Source organism: Mytilus trossulus, chromosome 6, assembly GCF_036588685.1.
Source record: "Mytilus trossulus isolate FHL-02 chromosome 6, PNRI_Mtr1.1.1.hap1, whole genome shotgun sequence".
Lineage (NCBI taxonomy): Eukaryota > Metazoa > Mollusca > Bivalvia > Mytilida > Mytilidae > Mytilus > Mytilus trossulus.
Genome location: NC_086378.1, coordinates 28,594,118 through 28,615,652, shown reverse-complemented (window position 1 = coordinate 28,615,652; position 21,535 = coordinate 28,594,118). Strand labels below are relative to the sequence as shown.

General features: G+C 31.5%; 1 protein-coding gene across 1 annotated transcript; it reads right to left on the bottom strand.

Annotated features, from left to right (window-relative positions):
- Nucleotides 1-5,660: 5,660 nt before the first annotated feature.
- On the bottom strand, nt 5,661-20,365 carry LOC134723300 (tetraspanin-1-like). The gene is made up of 7 exons (XM_063586918.1): nt 20,268-20,365; nt 11,919-12,197; nt 10,557-10,631; nt 9,209-9,313; nt 8,340-8,525; nt 6,593-6,676; nt 5,661-5,938 (listed from the first exon to the last, which is right to left on the bottom strand). The coding sequence occupies exons 1-7, from the start codon at nt 20,325-20,327 to the stop codon at nt 5,828-5,830; spliced, it is 900 nt and encodes a 299-aa protein (XP_063442988.1). The 5' UTR covers nt 20,328-20,365; the 3' UTR covers nt 5,661-5,827.
- Nucleotides 20,366-21,535: the final 1,170 nt, after the last annotated feature.

Below are 21,535 nucleotides of genomic sequence, written 5' to 3'. Positions count from 1 at the left end.
CACACCATCAAGAAAGGCACATACATAACTAACACGAAAATTCACCAAAGCATATACAATTAAGGTAAATTTAAAGCAATATGATGATAGCAACATATTAATGGAGGAGGTTATATATAATCGAAAATAAAACGTACCTGTTTCAATTTGACGTTCTATAATATTTTAACTGTCTCCGATCTTTGATTTCTAATAATGAAACTGGTGTTAATTTCAGATCTTAAAACTTATAATTATTAATTCATATGTTTTATAATTGATTTATTGATTCAATTGAAATGGAAATTATAAAAGTGTAAATTAATATACTTCTTCCTACATTAAGACAAATTCTCCAAATCAATACCGCTTGGTTTTTTTTTAAATGATTATTAAATGAATCAGACCAGAGTGTTAATTTTACAAAAAAAATTGTCTAATTCTTATTTTTTTCCCACATAATTAAATATCCGCAACTTATATTCCAGTATGACGTCTATTCTTTTCCTGGTGTCAAAAAACTATTACTTAGGTTTGCATATGATTATAAATAAATATTTGACATTCCAGCAATCTGTTTTTGAAACAGTCATAGGGGCTAGCTGAAGGACGCCTCCGGGTGCGGGAATTTCTCGATACATTGAAGACCTGTTGGTGACCTTCTGCTGTTGTTTTTTTCTATGGTCGGGTTGAGTCTCTTTGAAACATTCCCAATTTCCATTCTTAATTTTATCTTATAAGAGCTAACTATCACAACCATGTTTCTCTCTACATTGAAGACCCATTGTTGGTCTTTGGCTGTTGTCTGCTCTATGTTCGGGTTGTTGTCGCTTTGACACATTCCCCATTTCCTTTCTCGATTTCATTTATCTGCTACATTTGTTTGTATACGTTTACGTGTATTGAAACGAATCATTTAGTATATATAGAAAGTTTGCAATTTTTTTAATTAAAGCAATAAGTAGTGTATCTTTGGACGTAACTTGTCTTCTGATTAGCTGACAGTATTTAGTTAAGCAGCTAATAGACATAATTGTGTCATACGTCCATGACGTCAAGAACCTTTTTCATGTTATACTTCGGTTTAAAATGAAACTTGAATTAAATTCTAAGAAATGATTGAAATATATTTTCTGTCTATTCAAAATAACATAAAAAATTTGTTGCACACTTTAAAGTAACCCGCTTCGCAGGTTATTACGAGTGTAAAAAGTAAAACCACAAAAATACTGAACTCCGAGGATAGTTCAAAACGGAAAGTCCCTAATCAAATTGCAAAATCAAATAATAAAATACATCAAACAAATGGACAACAACTGTCATATTCCTGACTTGGTACAGGCATTTTCAAATGTTGAAGAAAATGGTTGACTGAACCTGGTTTAATGGAGGTAAACCTCTCACTTGTACGACGGTCGCATCAAATTCCTTCTTTTTTATGTTATTTCTTCATAGACATAATAAATATTACATTCATTCCTTAAATATATTATCACAATCAATCCACAACATCTGTCACTTTAGTCTATTGTCTAAAACTGTAAAATACAGTTTGATCAAATCAGGAGTGTGTAATCAGAAGAATATACTAGTTATAATCCTGGTACCGTTGATAACTATTTACTGCAATGCCTAATGGCCAAGTGTTTTTATCGACTATCTGGAAACCTTATACCTGTTGTTATCTACGTGATTAGTTTACCATTCTGGAGCACCTGAGATCACCCCTAGTTTTTGGTGAGGTTCGTGTTGTTTATTCTTTGGTTTTCTATGTTGTGTCATGTGTACTATTGTTTGTCTGTTTGTCTTTTTCATTTTTAGCCATGGCGTTGTCAGTTTGTTTTAGTTGATTTATGAGTTTTACTGTCCCTTTGATATCTTTCGTCCCTCTTTAAGAAGAACCTTGCAATTACACAGGTAAGGTACATTATCTTGTTATATTATCTTTTGTCAGATAAGTTAAAAAGTCTGCATCATATCATACCGTTTTTTGGTACGTTGTATAGTGTTCCAGTATAGAATTCATTATTATTTTGTTTCATTAAATTTTAACTGACACCACGGAAACTTTCATTATTTTCAAATAAGGTAAAAGGCGGTGTAAATTTCTCATAAATCTCTTTAAAAGAGGGGCGAAAATACCAGAGGAAAATTCAAACTCATTAATCGAAAATAAACTGACAAGGCAATGATTAAAAAGGGGGAAAAAATGAATAACAATAGTTCACACAACATAGAAAATGAAATACTGAGCAACACGAACTCCATCAAAATTTGGGGTTAACTCAGGTGCTCCAGAAGAGTACGCAGATACTGCTTCAATGTGGCATCTGTCGTCTTGATCATGGTAGTACAAACTCGGTAATTACAATAAGTCAAATTCGGTAGTTACGACTTAAGGAACATGTCCGCTATCATCCGTAAAACGATCAACCAACATGTGATGACGTTCGTAAATTTAGGACGGGATGATTTCAACTTCAACACTTGGAACTTTTGGTATAAAAGCATCCTTGTATTATCGAAAGGTCTGAAATATCGTGAGCCTTAATACATCAGTTTGAAATACAACTTTAAATTTTTGAAGGGTTCATTCGAGGATTATGCCAGGTAATCGATTAAGAAGGAAGACGTAGACACTCTTTCCGAATGGATTTAGGTAGTGAGGTCGTTGATACAAATCAGAATTAAGAAACTAAATGGGTCTATCGATGCGCATGCTACGTCAATCTTTAAAGACCCAAATGTTGCAAAACACTCATCCTTTCTCCATGACAAATATGTTGTTGACTCCGCAGATAAAGCCCCAAACAACATCGTTTTTGTGTGTAAAATTCATTACATTAACTGCTTGATAAACGAATTAGGTATTGACAATTCACTTGGAAACTCAACATATACCCTCACGACACTAACCAAAGAGGAAATCCTGGATAACCATAGGTCTGTTCTATGTTCCCTTTGAATTTCAACCAAAGATGAATAACAGGATCTTCCATCAATGTATTGGATACAGTGTCCTTACAAACAACGGTATATTGCTGGGTCTTCGAAGAGCTCAACGAAACCTCTTTCTAAATTATTAACATCTATTTTATCAGCAATCAAAAACGGGCTTCAAAGTTATTGTGAAAATGCGTATTCTAGAGGTGGCGTGAATCAGAATGGATACTTAAAAATTCCAAAGATCTTTTAGAGTACATACAATCTAATCCTCTTTCATCTTGTAACAGTATTAAAACATTTGAATTTTCTTCTCTTTACACAAGTATTCCACATTCCAAACAAAAAGACAAATTGAAAGAGTTGGTATTACTTTGCTTCATTAAACAGAATGGCCAACGTAGATATAAGTATCTTGTCTTAGGGAGGGATATATCCTACAAGGTTACATTCGGAGGACGTGTTTTTCAACAGACTGTCGACATTCCAATTGGAACACATTGTGCCCCTCTACGTGTCGGTCGACTTGTTTCTTAATTATTATGAGGCTGTCTTCATGCAGGAACTTCTTAGGAAGAAAGATAAGAAGTTAGCGATGTCCTTTAACTCTTCTTTCCGCTATATACATGATGTTCTTTCACCAAATAATTTAAAATTTGCTGACTTTGTGGAACGCATCTATCCCATCGAACTAAAGATAAAGGATACTACAGAAACAGTTAAGTCGGCCTCATATCTTGACTTACATCTAGAAATTGACAATGAAGGTCGGTTGAAAACAAAAATTTACGACCAAAATGATGATTTAAACTTTCCAATTATGAACTTTCTATTTCTAAGTAGCAACATTCATGCAGCATTTGCATACTGGATATATATCTCCCAATTGATACGATATTCCCGTGCTTGCGTTTCCTATCATGATTTTCTCGATAGATGGTTGTTGCTTACAAGGAAGCTACATGTATTAAACCAAGAGTTCCAAATGGTGAAGTTGAAATCATCCCTTCGTAAACATTTTACGGACGCTATCATGAGTTGGTTGACCGTTATGGAATAACCGTATCACAAATAATATCGGATATGTTTCTTACGTCGTTACTACAACCCCATTCCCTTTCATGAATGTAATCTACCGAATTATACCATTTACCAATTTTTTATCACATAAGCAACACGACCGGTGCTACATGTGGAGAAGGATCTGCTTACCCTTCCGGGGCACCTGAGATCATCCCTACTTTTTGGTGGGGTTCGTGTTGTTTATTCTTTAGTTTTCTATGTTGTGTCATGTGTACTATTGTTAGTCTTTTTGTCTTTTTCATTTTTAGCCATGGCATTGTCAGTCTATTTTCGATTCGTGAGTTTGACGGTCTCTTTGGTATCTTTCGTCCCTCTTTTGTAAGCAGTAATCCTATTTCATTGAAATCATGATATGCAATACAAGCCGGATATCGTATCTCTTTTGGATATAAACTCCGCATGCAGGCGCTGTTGGAACGTTTAACTAACATTGAGAATGAAAATGGGGAATATGTCAAAGAGACAACAACCCCACTAAATAGCAGATAACAGCTAATAAGACCACAAATGTAGTGAAGAAATCCCGCATCCGGAGTTAGGTCTCAGTTGGCTTCTTAATAAAAAAAAATTATACTGGTTCAGTGGTTATGAACTTTATACTAAACTCCAAAACATATAAATAAAAACAAACAAGACTAAAAAAGGCCAGATGCTCCTTGTGTTTGGCGCAAAAATGCAGCGGGCTTAACATGTTTTGTGAGATCTCAATCTTTCACTTTTACCTTTACCAAAGTAGAATAAACAAAAACACACAGTCAAACACAGTTTAAAAGAAGTCCGAGTCTGATGACAGAATACTTATCAAAATAAATTAAGATAAATGACAACGATACATAAAATAACAGAGAATCTATAAAATAAGATGTGATATAATTGCCAATGAGACACATATCTACCAAAGTTCAAATGAAGTGAATGTACGCAATAATATGCAACCTTAATTGATGTTGATTTTATCCTTTAGGAATGCAATATTAAACAGGGTAAACAATTAAAAAAAGTTCTCAACACTCTTCTGATTAAGTGGTATTTAAGAATTTTGTAATTTAAAAAAAAAAACACTGCACCATATATTTTTGACCGACCATTTTTCTTTATACACATAGAACAATCGAATGATGTATATTTAAACAAGATTGTGTGTTTTATTGTAGTTAAGATAATAATAACATTTTTGACATTTTACCGATTATGTTTTGCTCACACATTGTTGTCACATTATTAAGATTTAACTGTCATACAAGTGAGAGGTTTAGCAAGCTATGCAACTAGTTTAAATCTACCACTTTTACATACGGAATTAACTGTAGCAGGTCAGGAATAAAACAGTTGTTTTGTATCCATTTGATGTTTTTTTGGCTTTTGGCGAGTTAAGCTTTTGGCTTTTGATGAAAGACTTTCCGTTAAGCATTTTTTTGGAGTTCAGTAGTTTTGTTATTCAAACTTTAAAAAATACCTTAATCTTATCACTTGGCTATAACTGCGGTAAATACATTTTTAGGTTCACATACAGTTCCATGTAAAGCTGTGATACCACTGACAAGTACAAAAAGGCAGGTGTTTAATAATGCGTGACACTGAACAACATTCAAATTATTACTAGTTTATGTACCTTTAACTAAGTTCAATGTCCTTTTTCACTGGATTCATGTTATAAAACGAAACAATGATAGTATTGATATAAACATTATGTCTTTACATAATAGAATTATTTATAAAATTGAGAATGGATATATGTATATGTTCCGTTGTAGTAAAGAAAACCTAGCAGACATCAGTTTTAACACACAGCTCTGGTTAGAATAAGCAACAAGAAACAGAATTAATATCCATTGTAATCCTTTGTTTTCTTCAGTATAGGTTTCAATGGTCTGACTTTCTTTTTTTCTTTTGCATCTCTATAAAATTTTATTGAAGAAAGAAGCAACAGAATCTATAATAAAAGATTATATCTTGTTTTTACATGTTTTAAAGATAAAGTAAATGATAACAATGATATATTTTTTTTTTATTTTAAGAGGGAATTCGATAGTCGGCAGTTAAAAACCCCGATATCTAATTTGCCAATTTTCCATCCTTTTGATTAAGATAGTGAATGGATGAATTGTTTTCAGGGTAAAACAACATTACATGATACTATCGAATTCCCTCTTGCAATCAACAGAATGACGTCATTAATATTGCAAGTGCTACGTTATCTGAATTTGGACTGATCTTATCCATCAGTTACATTAATAATAACTCGATTACGTACGATTATTCTACACCTTTTCAGAATAATGTACGATTTATCCCTTTTACACAGTTGTTTTGCACATTTACATTTATATTTCTGTGTGCAAATTCAAAGCCAATTATAATGAATACAATTTTACAGACCACTTTGAACATCCCTTCGGTATAGACAAGAAACTAATCAAAGATATAAAAATAAGATTAAACACTTGCTTGTGCAATGTAAATGCGTGATATAATACGTTTGTATCTTCCATAAGTTACTTCAAAGAGCAATGAATAGATTGTTTTGACAATAAAAATATTTAATTTCTTGGTTGAATAATTGTACACTTCACCTTCAATCACTTACCTGAAGAAGAAAAACATTGCCAATCACGACATAAGTATACATTGATTTCTCTAACACTTTGTTCCAGATAACATCAAAACAACCCTATAAGTACAAGAGTAAAGTGTCATATGTGAAAGTGCTGTGGTACTATGCATCAGTTATGAGTTTTTTCTCCAAAATAAGATACTCCAAAACAGTGGTAAACTAGTTTTTGCTACGATACGTTGGCTCATTCGTTTAACTTGAAGTATTCAAAGTCGCAATTGTGTAGGAATTCCGTGTTTTTCCTGACGAGTGTGTTACCAATTAATTTCCCACATCTAGATTCGTTCTAATTTTAATTTTTTTTATTTATCGTGTAAGTACTTTTTTCAAGGCGGTTATATAAAAATTTTCTTAAAATGTAACTGCAGCAGAACAAAGAACTTTCGGTTTCGACCAGCAAGTGTTCCAAATTATACCTTTCTGGGTTTGTTTATTTTTATTACTTTTCCTTGCTCGTTGACATATTGAAATATGATCTATACTTTTCAATTTAAGACACAACTAGGTTCGGTTGCGTATAAAAATGCAAATTAAAATCAATTTTTAAATAATGAACGATACGAAAGTTTGAATATATACAATTCTGATGAAATGCAAAAGATACCAAAGGGCATATTCGCATGTTAATGTTTCTATTTTTGCTTATAGTTCTAAAACTGGTTTCTAAATTTGTGGGTGACAATATAAAAAAGAAGATGTGATATGATTGCCAATGAGACAACTATCCACAAGAGACAAGTCGTTTTTGATATAAAATGACGAATAAAAATGTTTGTGTATTTGCTAACTATTTATATTAAGAAAACCACAGTCTGTGGATTTTTAAACCAATTGAGGATTTTTTTACTACTTTTAAAAAAAATGCATCGCCTAGAATCGCTTCTGTTGTTGATTAGATATAGAGAGATGTGGTGTGAGTGCCATTGAGACAACTCTCCATCCAAAAACCAATTTAAAAAAGTAAACCATAATAGGTCAATGTACGGTCTTCAACACGGAGCTTTGGCTAACACCAAACAACAAGCTATAAAGGACCCCAAAATTACTAGTGTAAAATCAATCAAACGGGGAAACCAACGGTCAAATCTATATAAAAAAAACGAGAAACGAGAAACACGAATAAAGTTACATAAACAAACGACAACTACTGTACATCAGATTCATGACTTTGGACAGGTGCAAACATTTGCAGTAGGTTTAAACGTTTTAATGCTACCAAACCTTCTCCCTTTTACTGAAACAAAAGCATAACATCACAACATAGAAAAACACACGATAAAATATCAATTGGCAGGTTAACTCAATCAAAAAACGAAAATTGATACACTATGAACGAGTAGAATTGATCTGCGACATCTGAATGCAAATGCTCAGTTAATGAAATATTAGGGACAAACATTCAAGGCCAAAAGCAAACAAACAAGTTCAAACAAAGCCATGGCCAGACACCACTGCGAAATATTTAACCTTTCGAAAATAATCACTTTTGAACAAAAACTGGTTTTAATAATACAGGTAAATCTTGAAGTTTATACAAATGTAGTAAGAAGAAGTCAAAATTAGAAGATATTCCAAATAATTATAATCAAAGCTGGTATATAAACAAGATCCATATTATTATTAAAAAAAAAAAGCATAAGTATATATGTCAAGTTTAGACGAATTATATATTAGCTAAATCATTATATTTATTTTTAATATTTATTACGAAAATGATAACCTCAGTATATATATCTTTTGAAGCCTCTCTTGCACAACCGACGTCGTTATCAGCGCCACCTATAGGTATAGTCTTACAGCATATTAAAGGAGCATCGATGATGGTGGAAATAGATCCTGGAGTCCTATCCCAAACAGTTGCTTCGTTCTGAAAATCTTTGTATGTCTCAGTTCCGCAGCATTTATACTGTAAATTAACCATTATATATTTTATAACGATTCAACGAATTAAGAGTTTAGCTGGGTTAAATTTTATACAAGTATCACAAAATAAGTTATTTCTATGATAATGTAAAATTAATGTTTGAAAAGTAATTTCGATTTCACTTTTGACATCCTCGGCAATTGTTGAGATCAACATCGAAGTACAAACTAAATGATGTTCATATTAAATACAGAAACAATTGACATCAGTAATAAGCGAGATAAAATCGTGCATTGTAACTATTTTAGTGGAAACTGTTATACGGTTTTTATTTTTGAATTGATTTGATTTGATGTTTTTGTGTTTAAATGCCTCTTTGAAACACAGGTTTTGAGCTACTTCTTGGCCGCCAGCTCTTTTTATTTGGTGGAGGAAGCCGGAGTCCCCGGCGAAAACCACCGACCTCCGAAAGGAAAAGTGACAATCTAATAAATTAAGATTGGAGTAGAGTTCAACCGCATGAACGGTGTTCGAAGTCACAATCTCAGTGTTTGACTAGCTAGTGGTAACAGTAGCAACTACATGTACTTATACCAACTGACCAACGAGGACCCTTTTATCCAAATGTATTGTTACCTTTAGAATTTGACGATCAAATATTTTTTACATTTATAAACGTGATTTATTTAAACATAAGATATTTCTAATTATCAAAAAATACAAACGTAGTCCATAAGAAACATCCATCCTAGTGTCCTGTCATTGTTTCCCGCCAATCCTTGGAAGCCTGCTATTGTAAAGTCCATCTCTCTTTTAATTTGACCTTGAATCTTTAAAATTACAAAACACGCATGACATTTAATATTAAATGTATTACATATGATGTATCTATGACAGTGACCCCTTGGATATCGTCTTAATATTGGAATTTCAAAGTGTAGTACTGGTGAATCATTTGTTTGGGTCAAAAGGTAATAACACATACGTATATAACAACATATATTTAGTTTTAACCTTTTGGTAATATTGATATTAAGCCATGCGGTTAAAAAAATCAAAAGGGCAAGGCTTGTCTTGTTTGAGTTATAATAAAATAAAAGAATTTAATATCTGAGATTTAAAAGAAAAAATATATGTTGTATTAAAGTTTGGGTTATTATGAGTTTACGATAACACAGAAGCCAATTTACATAAGAGCTTTTGTCGAAATAAAGAACGCCTTTTCTCCATTTTCTGTAAAAGACAGGCAAAAGATACAAAAGATATTTCAAATGCATAGGTTAAATACAAATTGACAAGGTAATTGTTCAAAATCAAAAAAGGACATAAGGACAAACAGTCTACAAAATATATTAGACAAAACTTTAGACTGAACAACACGAACACAAACAAAAAACCTGGGGGGGGGGGGGGGTTTATGTAAAAGAAAGGGTTATACTGATAAGAATTGTCATTTTTTTTCAATCCAAATAAAATTCTTTTTATTGTAGATGTAAGATGTAAGAATATTTGATACCCACACTTATAACTTAGAGCAGGAAAAAAAACACAAGCAGACCAAAACGTATTTAAGTTTTCTAATTACACCTTTATTTAATATGCTTCAATCCAAATAAAATTCTTTTTATTGTAGATGTAAGATGTAAGAAAATTGGATACCCACACTTCTAACTTAGACCAGAAAAAAACACAAGCAGACCAAAACGTATTTAAGTGTCCTTATCACACCTTTATTCAATATGCTTCATACAAACAAGTAAACAAACAATAGAACACAACTACACGTAGTGCGCGTGTGTATGTCATAAGTTTGTTTGAAACACTATTTTTTGTTAAACATTATATAATGCCACAATCGATCCATGATTTTGAAACAGGGAAGAAGGGGGAAGCTGAATGGTACGTTTTGTCTGGAACTTATGTATTATCCATATTCGTAGCTTGTAAGATAGTAGCCTCTAAAATATACGAAACAAATACAGTGACAGAAGTTACCTCAACATTGACTTATTACTTATGTTTCAGACGATATAGACTTCAAACACATGTATCAAAGTGACTGTTTATACTTACAGTTAATGGTACTGTAAACATAAGCACTATAATAAGTACTTCAACAAACATTATAACACTCTGCACTATGATATACTGAAATTAGAAATAAGATTTTTTATATCAACTGTTGAGGAAAGAAGGTAAAAGTAAATGTCTTACATAACAAAATATCATTTAAGCCTTTATTTCTTTTGAAATTCCATTAAAAATAAACATGTTGATACATAATCCGGAAAATTTAGAGTATAAAGGTTTCTTCTGATGTCATTATAAGTCATAATCCTGAATCTAATTGCTTGATCTAAAATATTCATCCTAGATTTCGAGTGAAATGTATAAAAGCCAAGGCCTTACATAGATATTATTTTTCACACATTTAAATATAGAAAAACTCTTTATAGATTACATGATTAAAGTTTTCTATACAAGGTGCGTGTTTCGTCTATCAAAGACACTCAAATCAACAACGATAAAACAGAAAAATAAACACAAAGTTGTGGAGTATTGAGGACCGCAAATTCCGAAATGTTTTGCCAAATACAGATCGTGTAATCTATTCCTTGAATAGAAAATCACGGATTAAACTTTATATTTATGCCAGACGCGTGTTTCGTCTACATAAGACTCATCAGTGACGCTCGAATAAAAAAAAGGTTAAAGTCCAAACATTCTTTCAAAATATATTTTGTAGCCAGAATGAAGGCTTTTTATCTCTATGTCAGTGACATGATTTCAATATCAGGTTACTTGAGAATTTTTTTAAAGGTTTGCACTAAAATGGAAAACGTTTGAACCCTTTCAAAATATAGAACATTTAATATAAAAACATAAACACTGATGTCTGTAAGTCTTATGTACATCGGAAAGATTCTATTTGGTAGATTTATTATCGAAATCAATGGATAAAATCGAACTCATAATGCATTATTCTTTAAAACAGAATTGTAGTTCGGTTAAGTGTAATTATTACATTTCAGTTATATAGAAATTATGACAAAAAAAAAGAAATTAGGACAAAAAATCATAAGTTTAGTAAGATGCTGTTAGAGATGGTCAATAATTTTTAAATGTGTGTTTCCGGAAGAACACGTGTGTTGCCTGCCGTCTTCGACAAATTAAGAATTAATAAACTGAATTTGGTGTGAAAAATTTCAAAAATCACTTTTATTTAAACTTCAAGTAGCGAGTTTGCAATAACAGATAATATATTTCACTATCATTAAGTGTAAAAAACATAGAATGATTGAAAATGAAATTTGAAAGAGGAGTATTGTCCATTTAATAGTTTCTTATAAAATGAGATAAGTAAATTGTACGTGCTGTACTAACTATCGATGCATATTTTAGTTGTATTGTGATGAGTTTAACTGAAATACTCACAATGAGCAAGAAAATTCTAACTTTGTACCAAGCTCCACAACAACCACTGAACGACAGAACGATCATGCAAAGCGCCACACCTATCATCGAATGCGCTATCCATCCACCCAGGAGCTGAGTAAAACTAAATCTATCAATGTTGTCCACATCACCAATGCCAGTCGTTGTGATTAAATCACGGATATTATCCTTGGTCTTGGTTTCCAATGCCTCGATAAAGTCCAATTTTGCTCCAGTATGAAACAGGATTCCAAATACCAGCAATACAGTACTTCCGAACTGTAAGGAGAAAAATGTTATACGTGAAAAATCTAATAAATTATTCCTTGAACATTTGGTCAGCTGAGTCAAATATTTGTAAAATGAAAAGAAAAGCAAGGGTTTTATTTGTTGTCACTGTATATAAGGATTTGATACTGTCTATTGTTGATTTTATTCTTGCAAATGCAGTTTTTTTTTCTAAGAATAGCAGGAAAAACGGCTATTTTCGACCATCTTTGTGGTTCTTTTAGAATAAAATACTTAGTAAAGTTAAATCCCCCTAACTCCTAATGTCATACTAACAATGAACCACCGATCTCAAAAAACATATGAGCCAGCCAGTCCATGCGAAAAGGTACAAAAACGAAAAATTTACGAAATTCTAGGTTCGCTTTGCCAATTGGTAATGTTAACCCCGGTAGCATTGGGGATAAGACTCTCGCTTACGATGTTGATATCAATGCAATCAAACCGGGCAACGGTTCGAATCCCGTGCAACGACGGTTAATTTATATAATATTAAATAGCTTAATATTAAATAACTTAACTTAAATTAAATTTAAATTTCTAAAACACAAGATGTCAAAGTTTTTGTATTTTCCCTCATGTTTTAATGTTGTGTCACTTTCTTTAAACCTATAGAACTGAAGGAAATTATTGACTTTTGTCTTTGTAGTGTCGAAAAATTTTAAGTTTCTGGTCGGTAGCATTAGTCCGGGGAACAAATAATTTTACACTTGCTCAAATACCAAAAATTCAGATATTTCTACGTCTTTTTCTGTTTTAATTGACAAATTTGGGATAGAATTGACACTCTTATAATGGTTACATTAATATAATAGTTTTCGGATAAAATCGTTTTTCAAAAATGTTATTACAAACTTTGATAACGTGTCCTGTACAGTTTATTAAAAGGACTTTTTTGTACCTTTTCGCATGGACTGGCTCATATGATAATTTATCAAAATGACAGATAGAAGCTGCTGTACATTCAAACTTTGCCTGAAAGAGGGGCGAAAGATACCAGAGGGATATTCAAACTCTTTCATCGAATAAACACTCACTGATAGTATTGAAATACAGATTCTTACACTGCAACAAGTGTATTACGATATTTCTTCACTCGAGACAGTTCAATTTTATTATTTAAAGCGCGAGGCTTGCCGAGCCCTTTAGATAATAAAATTTAACTGTCGAGAGTGGAGAAATATCGTAATACACGAGTTATAGTGTCGGAATCTGTTTCTCTAATGCTTTTTATCGTTCTTTTTCAAAAAAAATCAGAAAATTGTGCTCTTTATATGCGACGTCATCAGGCAAGGTCGCCTTTTTTCATGACGTCACAATAGGAAAATTGGGAAGAAAACAAAACATTTTGACGTCATAATCAAATTTCGACTAATCATTTGCCGAAAACAGATTTTTCACTAGTGAGGAGAAATATTTTTCTCACACCGGTCAGGAAATGTGAAAATAGCACAAAAATTAGAGAACGGCTGTTTTTAATAATCATTCCGACTACAAATGATAAGACATACATGTAACACATTATCCAACCAAAAATAAAAACAGAATGTTTGATGTACAAAATAGTAAATCGTTTGCCTATTCAAAATCACATTCGGTATAATATTCATATCTGGGAATTAGTCACGGTCGGTACTTAGCAGGATCACGACAAGATGTCAAATAAAAATCTTATACCAGGGTTCTCACTTAGGATTTTTCAAGGCGAGTCCAGGGACTCATCATTTTTAGCCATGAAGAGTCCAACAGGAGGAAGAAAAAAAATATGTTGCAATATAATGTAATATTTTAGTCTCCATTTCCTAATAGAGCAATGCAATGACATTAAATTCAGATCACTTTTAAACTTTTGCTATATAGTTTATACAAAATATTTTAATCTTGATGCAACTGTGGACTCACCAGTTTTGAAAATGGTGAGTCCAGACAGATTTTGGTGAGTCCTGGACTCATGGACTCACCTTAGTGAGAACCCTGTTAGACGTGATAAAACACGTCATCAATAAGATAAGACACAGACACATCGTGAAGATAAATTTACGGAGTATCATTTTAATCTTTCCTCCTAATAACTGTTAGAGCTGCTTCTGCGTCAGCAGCACACTCATGCATATGCAGTCAGTATCAACTGAGATATAAAAACACCAAACGACGGAGCAGAGGGTATGTTACTGCTAAGAAATCGGAAATTGATAAGTGGGAAATATAAATCAACCCATTTGTCACATTGTTGAGTTAAGGTCGTCTTATCTGTGTCAATATTGCGGAAAAGATTAAGGTATGACGCAGTTCTCTAGTTTCGGTAGTTTCTTTAATTCCATGTTAACTGGGATGTATGAGATGCAAGAACTGACTTAGCAATGGGTTATGCAGTGATAGGACATCATTGATATACTAGTATCTGAAAGTATAATTAAAGAATTTTGCATGGTGCTTTTTCTTTTTGTTTTTTAGAAGGTTTGAATGAATTCTGCTTCGTACGAGTACAAAAAACAAATCGGCCACAGGGGGTACCCGTTGAAATACCGACTGACTATATATTAAAATATCAATACACCAAACTCAACAAATCTATTGTCGGTAAAAAACAGTCCAGCATTTTGATAATATCATCCCCAATAAATTTTGTGATAGAATCAGTAAAAGAGGGACGAAAGATACCAAAGGGACAGTCAAACTGTGGTATTTTATGATAGAATCAGTAAGGTTCTTCACAACAATAAATTTAGTAAAATACTGAACAAGATTTTTTTTTAATATTTATTGATTCAAGTTTTTATAGAAAAAAGCTCTGTTTAGTGATATGTTGAAGTCGATCTTTCAATTGAGCACGTGGAATAGAAGTGAAATTAGTCATCAAAAGTACCAGGATTATAATTAAGTACACCCGACGCGCGTTTCGTCTACAATTGAAGTGAAAATCGTGGAAATATCAAAGGTCTTAATGATATATACCAGTAAGTATTAATATTTATACAGTAATTATAGTATAAAACATATCAAGTCATGTTTAAATTTATTAAAAATGAAACCAATGTTAGTACAATATGAGAAAAACTCTTATTCCTTAGATAACGTTAAATTAAATCATATAATCCTGAAACTTCCAGTTATGTCTAACCAAAGGTAACCTTATTGCACTTTAATGCAACAAACCCTTTTTCGCACATCTTTAAATGCAAATTGAGTGTCTTGACATTTGTCAGACTAAACTTGTTTTTGTTTTTTTTCTGAATTTAAAGGAGCTCTTTAACGTCAATGTGTTTGTTTTGTAATTTTTAACAATCATTCATTAACACATATTCTTACTTATGGTGATTTTAACAAGTCTATACAAAAAAAACAGGATGCATGCTGTTATAGTAAATATGCAAAAACAATCTCGACCGGTTTTTATGAATGATTTCCTCGGTATCATGCACACTGAATCTAAAGTTCTTTTTTCTGTTTCTATATGGGTTTTTATCTGCTCATAAGGCAATTAATTATTGTCTTTTCATTGATACCTATACATTATAATTATATCATAGTTCATAAAATTTGCCTTTATTACTTTGTCAACAATTGGTCTATATGTCCATACGAATTATGTAAAAAAATCTTCTTTTTTTTTTATCTGAAATGGTCATTTTGATGTTTTACATCTTTGCAACTGATTAGAAAATTATTACGTTATTTTCAGTCCTTCTTCCAATTTACAGGACATGATTGCATAAAATCCAGTTCTGTTCAGACTATTTGTTTGCAGTCAATAAAGATATGTTTAGTTTTTCACTGCACGAACATTGAATTTGGATAAAAATTTCATCACAGCAAATAACGTTTTTACACCAAAGTCAGATCTTGTAACATGATTTTCATCTGCTTTTTTTTATATAAATTAAAACATAGGTATATGTTAACATTACATGTATGAAAACTTGTGGGATGTCAATATTGTGTATTATTTTGTTTTAGGTTTTAGTGAATGAGAGGGTTTTGTGCTCAAAAACATGTTAACCCCTGCCATATTCTGTGTGTGCCTGTAAAACAGACCGTTTTCGTACGAGTTGTTTTATAGTCTTTATTTTTTAGGTCGGGCGCTTTTCTAACCGACGTTTCGTTTAAGGGTTATGCACATTGTTGAATTCAGTACTGTGACCTATACCTGCCTACATCCATGTCATTTAGACTGATTTATAATATAATTTTCATTGGCAATTAAACACATCAACCATCTATACGAGAAACTAAGGAACAACAGGAACAATGTAGTGAGATGGGAAATTGATAAGTCAGAAATATTAAAATCATCCCGTTTGTCTCGGTGTTAAGTATAAAGTCGTCCATCAGTTAGGAACCGATAAAGATATTAAGCAACCCTTCTTGTTTCAACAGTTTCCTTTATTTCTAATTCATTGGGATATACGAGATGAAAGTATTGACTACACAGCTACTTTGGCATAGGTACTATGTCTGTACTAAAAATATGTAGTACTGGAAATTTACTTTTAATATTTAGTACTGTTTCTTTACTTTAAAATTATTGTAATATCTAGGTACTTGTACTCTACAGTACTGAATATTTTGGTACAGAAATAATACAATATTCCATGTTTGAAAATCATAACTTTAAGAGGTCTGAAATAGAAAAATTTTCAAAATGCTGATAATGTCACAGTAGTAACCAAGAATCTGTAGTACCTAAATTTCAAGTACAAATTCAGTACTGTAAAATACAGGTACCTAAATATTACAATAATTTTAAAGTATCAAAATAGTACTGAATATTAAAATTAAATTTCCAGTACAGATTTTTAGTACAGAAATAGTTCCTTGGCAAACGTAGCTGTGTAACATATGGATTTTTAAGTGATAGAGCATCATTTATATAATATCTGAAAATGAAATTTAAGAATTTTACAAGGTGCTTTTTCTTTTTATCCTTCAAAAGGTTCTGAATAATTTTGATGCATATGAATTCAAAAACAAATCCGCCAGAAGTCATCTTTTCTAGAAGGAACAAGTACTCGGTTGAAATACCGACTGTCTATTAAAAGACAAATCCTCCAAACTCCATGTTGTCTATATATTGTCTATTAAAAAGGTCCAGCATTTTGATAAGATCATGTTAAATGTATATTCTGATGGAACAGTAAGGCTCTTCACAAAATAAAAATTACTATAACCAAAACAAGATGTATTTATATACTATTCTGATAAAAAAAAAGCTCTATTATGAGATGATGAAATCGATCTTTCGATTGAGCATTTGGAATAGTAGTGTTATGCGCAGAAAATCAAAGGTTTTAATTATAAATGCCACCAAGTATTTATACTTGTATAGTTATTATGCATATTAAGTCATGTTTTAAGTTATCATAAACGAAATCAGTATATATTGACTATTAAAAAGGTCCAGCAGATAAGATCATGTTCAGTGTATATTCTGACAGAACAGTTAGGCTCTTCTCAAAATAAAAATAACTATAACCAAAACAAGATGTATATATATACTATTTTGATAGAAAAAGCTCTGTTTTATGAGATGATGAAATCGATCTTTCGATTGAGCATTTGGAATAGTAGTGTTATGCGCAGAAAATCAAAGGTTTTAATAATAAATGCCACCAAGTATTTATATATTGTTTAGTTGTTATGCATATTGAGTCATGTTTTAAGTTATCATAAACGAAATCAGTATTAGTACAAATATGATAAAAATAATCAAATCATATGATTCCTGAAACTTCCAGTTATGTCTAACCAAAGGTAACCTTATTGCACTTTAATGCGACAAACCCTTTTCCGCACATCTTTAAATGCAAATTGAGTGTCTTGGCATTTTGTCAGACTATACTTGTTTTTGTTTTCCTTAATTTGAAAGGAGCTCTTAAAAGTCAATGTGTTTGTTTTATCCTTTTTAATAATCATTCACAAACACCTATTCATTCTTGATATAGTGAGTTACTAAAACTCTATGCTGTTATCGTCAATATTAAAAAATATGTTTGTTTTTTTTAATGAGTTCTACGACTTAATGCACACTTAATCTAAAACGTGTTATCACGTTCTTTTTTTTAGTTTTTATTTGTTCATTTTTTCTCCTCATTGATGAAAACAGTTGTAGTATACCGCTGTTAAAAAGTCATTAATCGATTGAGAAAAAACAAAAAGGCTTTTATTTATTTCGTTTTCATCAATATGTGACCTTTTTATAAATGTTTTTCCTTACTATTGACGGATATATCTTACAAATACTGAAACCGTAATCATTGAATCGAGATCTCGAATTATTATATCGTTATCTCAATAAATCGAGATATCGGATTATTTCATTTATCGTCATTTCGATTTTATATGTCGATATCTAGGATTATCATATCGTTATTTCGATTTATTATATCGTTATATCAATAAAACTTAACTGTTATATCGAGATCACAGATTATTATATCATTAACTCATTAGTTTATTTAGTTTCGGAGAATAAACTAGTAGATTTCCCTAACTTTTTTTAACAGAAATTACTTGGTTCAATGTATGGACGACCTGAATACCAAAACAAATATATATGCATAAAAATACTCAACGTTATTTTTTCACCTTGATTTTGCAGATTTTCATCCCATATTTATAGATATAACATATCCATTGTACCGCAATGACCATTTGAGGGGTTACGGAGGACCTTAATGCAAAGTACGTGTGAAAATTAAGAAGAAGTCCTTAATTACAGATTACCTCATTCGAAAGCCTATTAATAGAAGAACAAAATGTATATAGTCAATATGTTCCGCAACGCATATTACAGGAGTTACGAAGGACCTAAAAACAGAAATAAGGGTGAACATTATAGAAAAGCTAGTTTTGAATAATGGAATGAACTTCTGCGACTCGTAAGCCACAAATTAAGAAGACCTTATACACCATATAAAATGTTATTTATAGAGGATCAAAATGATTATAAGTAATATGTGCCGCAATGACCATTAGTGGGGTTATTGAGGACATAAATGCCAAAATACGCCTGAAATAAATAGCCAATTTCGAATGATAGAATGGATATTTTGAATATTGGAATAGACTGTTGCGATCCTTCTGCCCCTAATTCCAAATATACATTCTACCTCATTCGAAGGCTTATTAATATACCATTTTATCACTTTTGCTATAAGCTTTAAAGTAGTGTATAAAGGGGCCAAAGGGTCTGTGTTAGTCCTCTAATAGACGTTGCGGAACAAATTGACTACATGTCTTTTTTATATATATATAATCTTTCGAATGAGGTATAAGGTATGTATGTTATTAGGCGCTAACGGGTCGCAGCAGTCTTTTCCATTTTTCAAAATATCTATTGCATTATTAAAAAAAAGCATTTTTTAATGTTAACGCGTATTGCGACATGTAGATTCTCTGTTAAACCTCTAAAAGGGAACATATTAACTATATAACTTTTGTTCTATATAAATAAGCTTCAGAATGAGGTATACGGTATGCATGTATTAAGGGACTAAAGGGTCGCAGCAGACCATTCCATTATTCAGAATATCCATTCCATTATTTAAAATTGGCTATATCTAAATTATCACACGTATTTTGGCATTTAGGTCCACAGAAACCCGTGCTATGGTTATTGCGGCACAATAAACAAAAGAGTGCTTGTTATATTAAACATATCGATTTGATAAACATAGATCTCGGTTAATAAATCAAGATAACGATATAATAATCCGGGATCTCGATATATTAGTTTCGTTTTATCGAGATAATGATATAATAAATCGAGATAACGATATAATAACCCGACATCTCGATATAATAAATAGGGATAACGATATGACGATCCTTATTCTTGATATAACAATTTAGTTTTATCGAGATAACGATAGATTTTTTATCGCGATCTCGGTAAAACGGAAATGTTTATCGTGATTTCGAATTAAAAAAAATATTTTCTGATTTTGTGTGTCCCCTTACGGCTTCTGTATACAAATACAACTGGTACTATGATTTTCGTATAATTATCAATAATATTAATGTAGTTTTTCTTGATATTTTATACTTAATTGAAATACTTACCAGTAATATGAAATTCAAAGCAACAATGAAAAATTTCAGTCCCTTTGTAAACGAATCCATCTTTAAAGTTTTTCTTTTTCTAAAAAAGAAGATAGTTCAGATTTCATGTCACACCTCAAAGATCTAAAAAAACCAAAAAAAAACCTGAAAAACAAAGTACTTTTTTATTATTTCAAATTTGACAACAACTTTTTATCCTTTGTAGAAGATGGGGTATCTTTTTAAGAACGTTTGCTACTCTTTTGTAAGGTGACAATTTTTTTAAAGAACGCTTGCTTCTCTGTTTTAAGGTGACAAGCTTTTAAAAGACTGTTTCCCCTTATAGTTGATGTGTTCTCCCGGTTTTAGTTTGTAACCCTGATTTGTTTTCTCTCAATCATTTGATGGCATTTTGAACAGCAGTATAGTACTGTTGCCTTTATTTATAAATTGATAGTATATAAATAAACGAACCAAAAAGAGAAAGTCGAAAAAAATGAAGTGTGCGTGTTTTCGAAATATTTCATTGAAAATTTGTCAGGAAATAAATATCTCTAGATTATCCATACACTTCACGTAGACACTCTTTTTCTCTCAAACATTATAATAAAAAATAAGGATTAAGTTGTTTTTTAAATAGGGGTAATTAGGCAAATTTGAATTAAAGGCATTTCATGGATAAAACCCCAGAATACCGAATATCTAACAAAAATTTGAAAACAAGATAAGCGAACAACCTGAAATACAGTGTTTAGTTATACAATTTGTGTAAAACTTTTATGTCAAACGTGAATTGAAATAAATGTTTGATTCTATTTAAAAGTAAGAAAAATATGAATGTCTTTGTCAAGACCCTGTATGTTAAAGAAACAACTTTAATCATATTTCTACTTTTATACAAAAAATTAAAAAAATACAATATTCTATGTAATCTTATTTCAGGTATTGCATTGTCGCTTAAAAGTTTTGAGACATGAAGTGAATGGCAACCTTCATATTTGATATATTTGTGTGAAAGATCGTCATACTTCCAGAGTTGCCTTGTTTGTAATTTACTATACGTAAAAACAATTACATCTGAATCATATCAGTTGGTCAAGCATTGAGTATTCTCATTGGCGTTAAAACAAACCAGTTGTTCAGGCAATGGCTCATTTCATTTGCGAGATGTCCATAGAGACAACCGAGCAGCTGCTTTGGTACAGATATTTTGTACATTTTATTACACAAATACTTTTTTAATCTATCAACTAATACATCATAATCTAGATAGCTGTAGTCGTGAAGGA

Excerpts from the sequence above, each read along its gene's own strand:
- LOC134723300 (XM_063586918.1), bottom strand. The coding sequence starts at position 20,327 with ATGGATTCGTTTACAAAGGGACTGAAATTTTTCATTGTTGCTTTGAAT. Across the intron at positions 10,632-11,918 it reads TTAGAATTTTCTTGCTCATT|TATATCATAGTGCAGAGTGT; the intron begins GTGAGTATTTCA and ends TTCTAATTTCAG. Across the intron at positions 8,526-9,208 it reads GGATGTTTCTTATGGACTAC|TATAAATGCTGCGGAACTGA; the intron begins GTTTGTATTTTT and ends GTTAATTTACAG.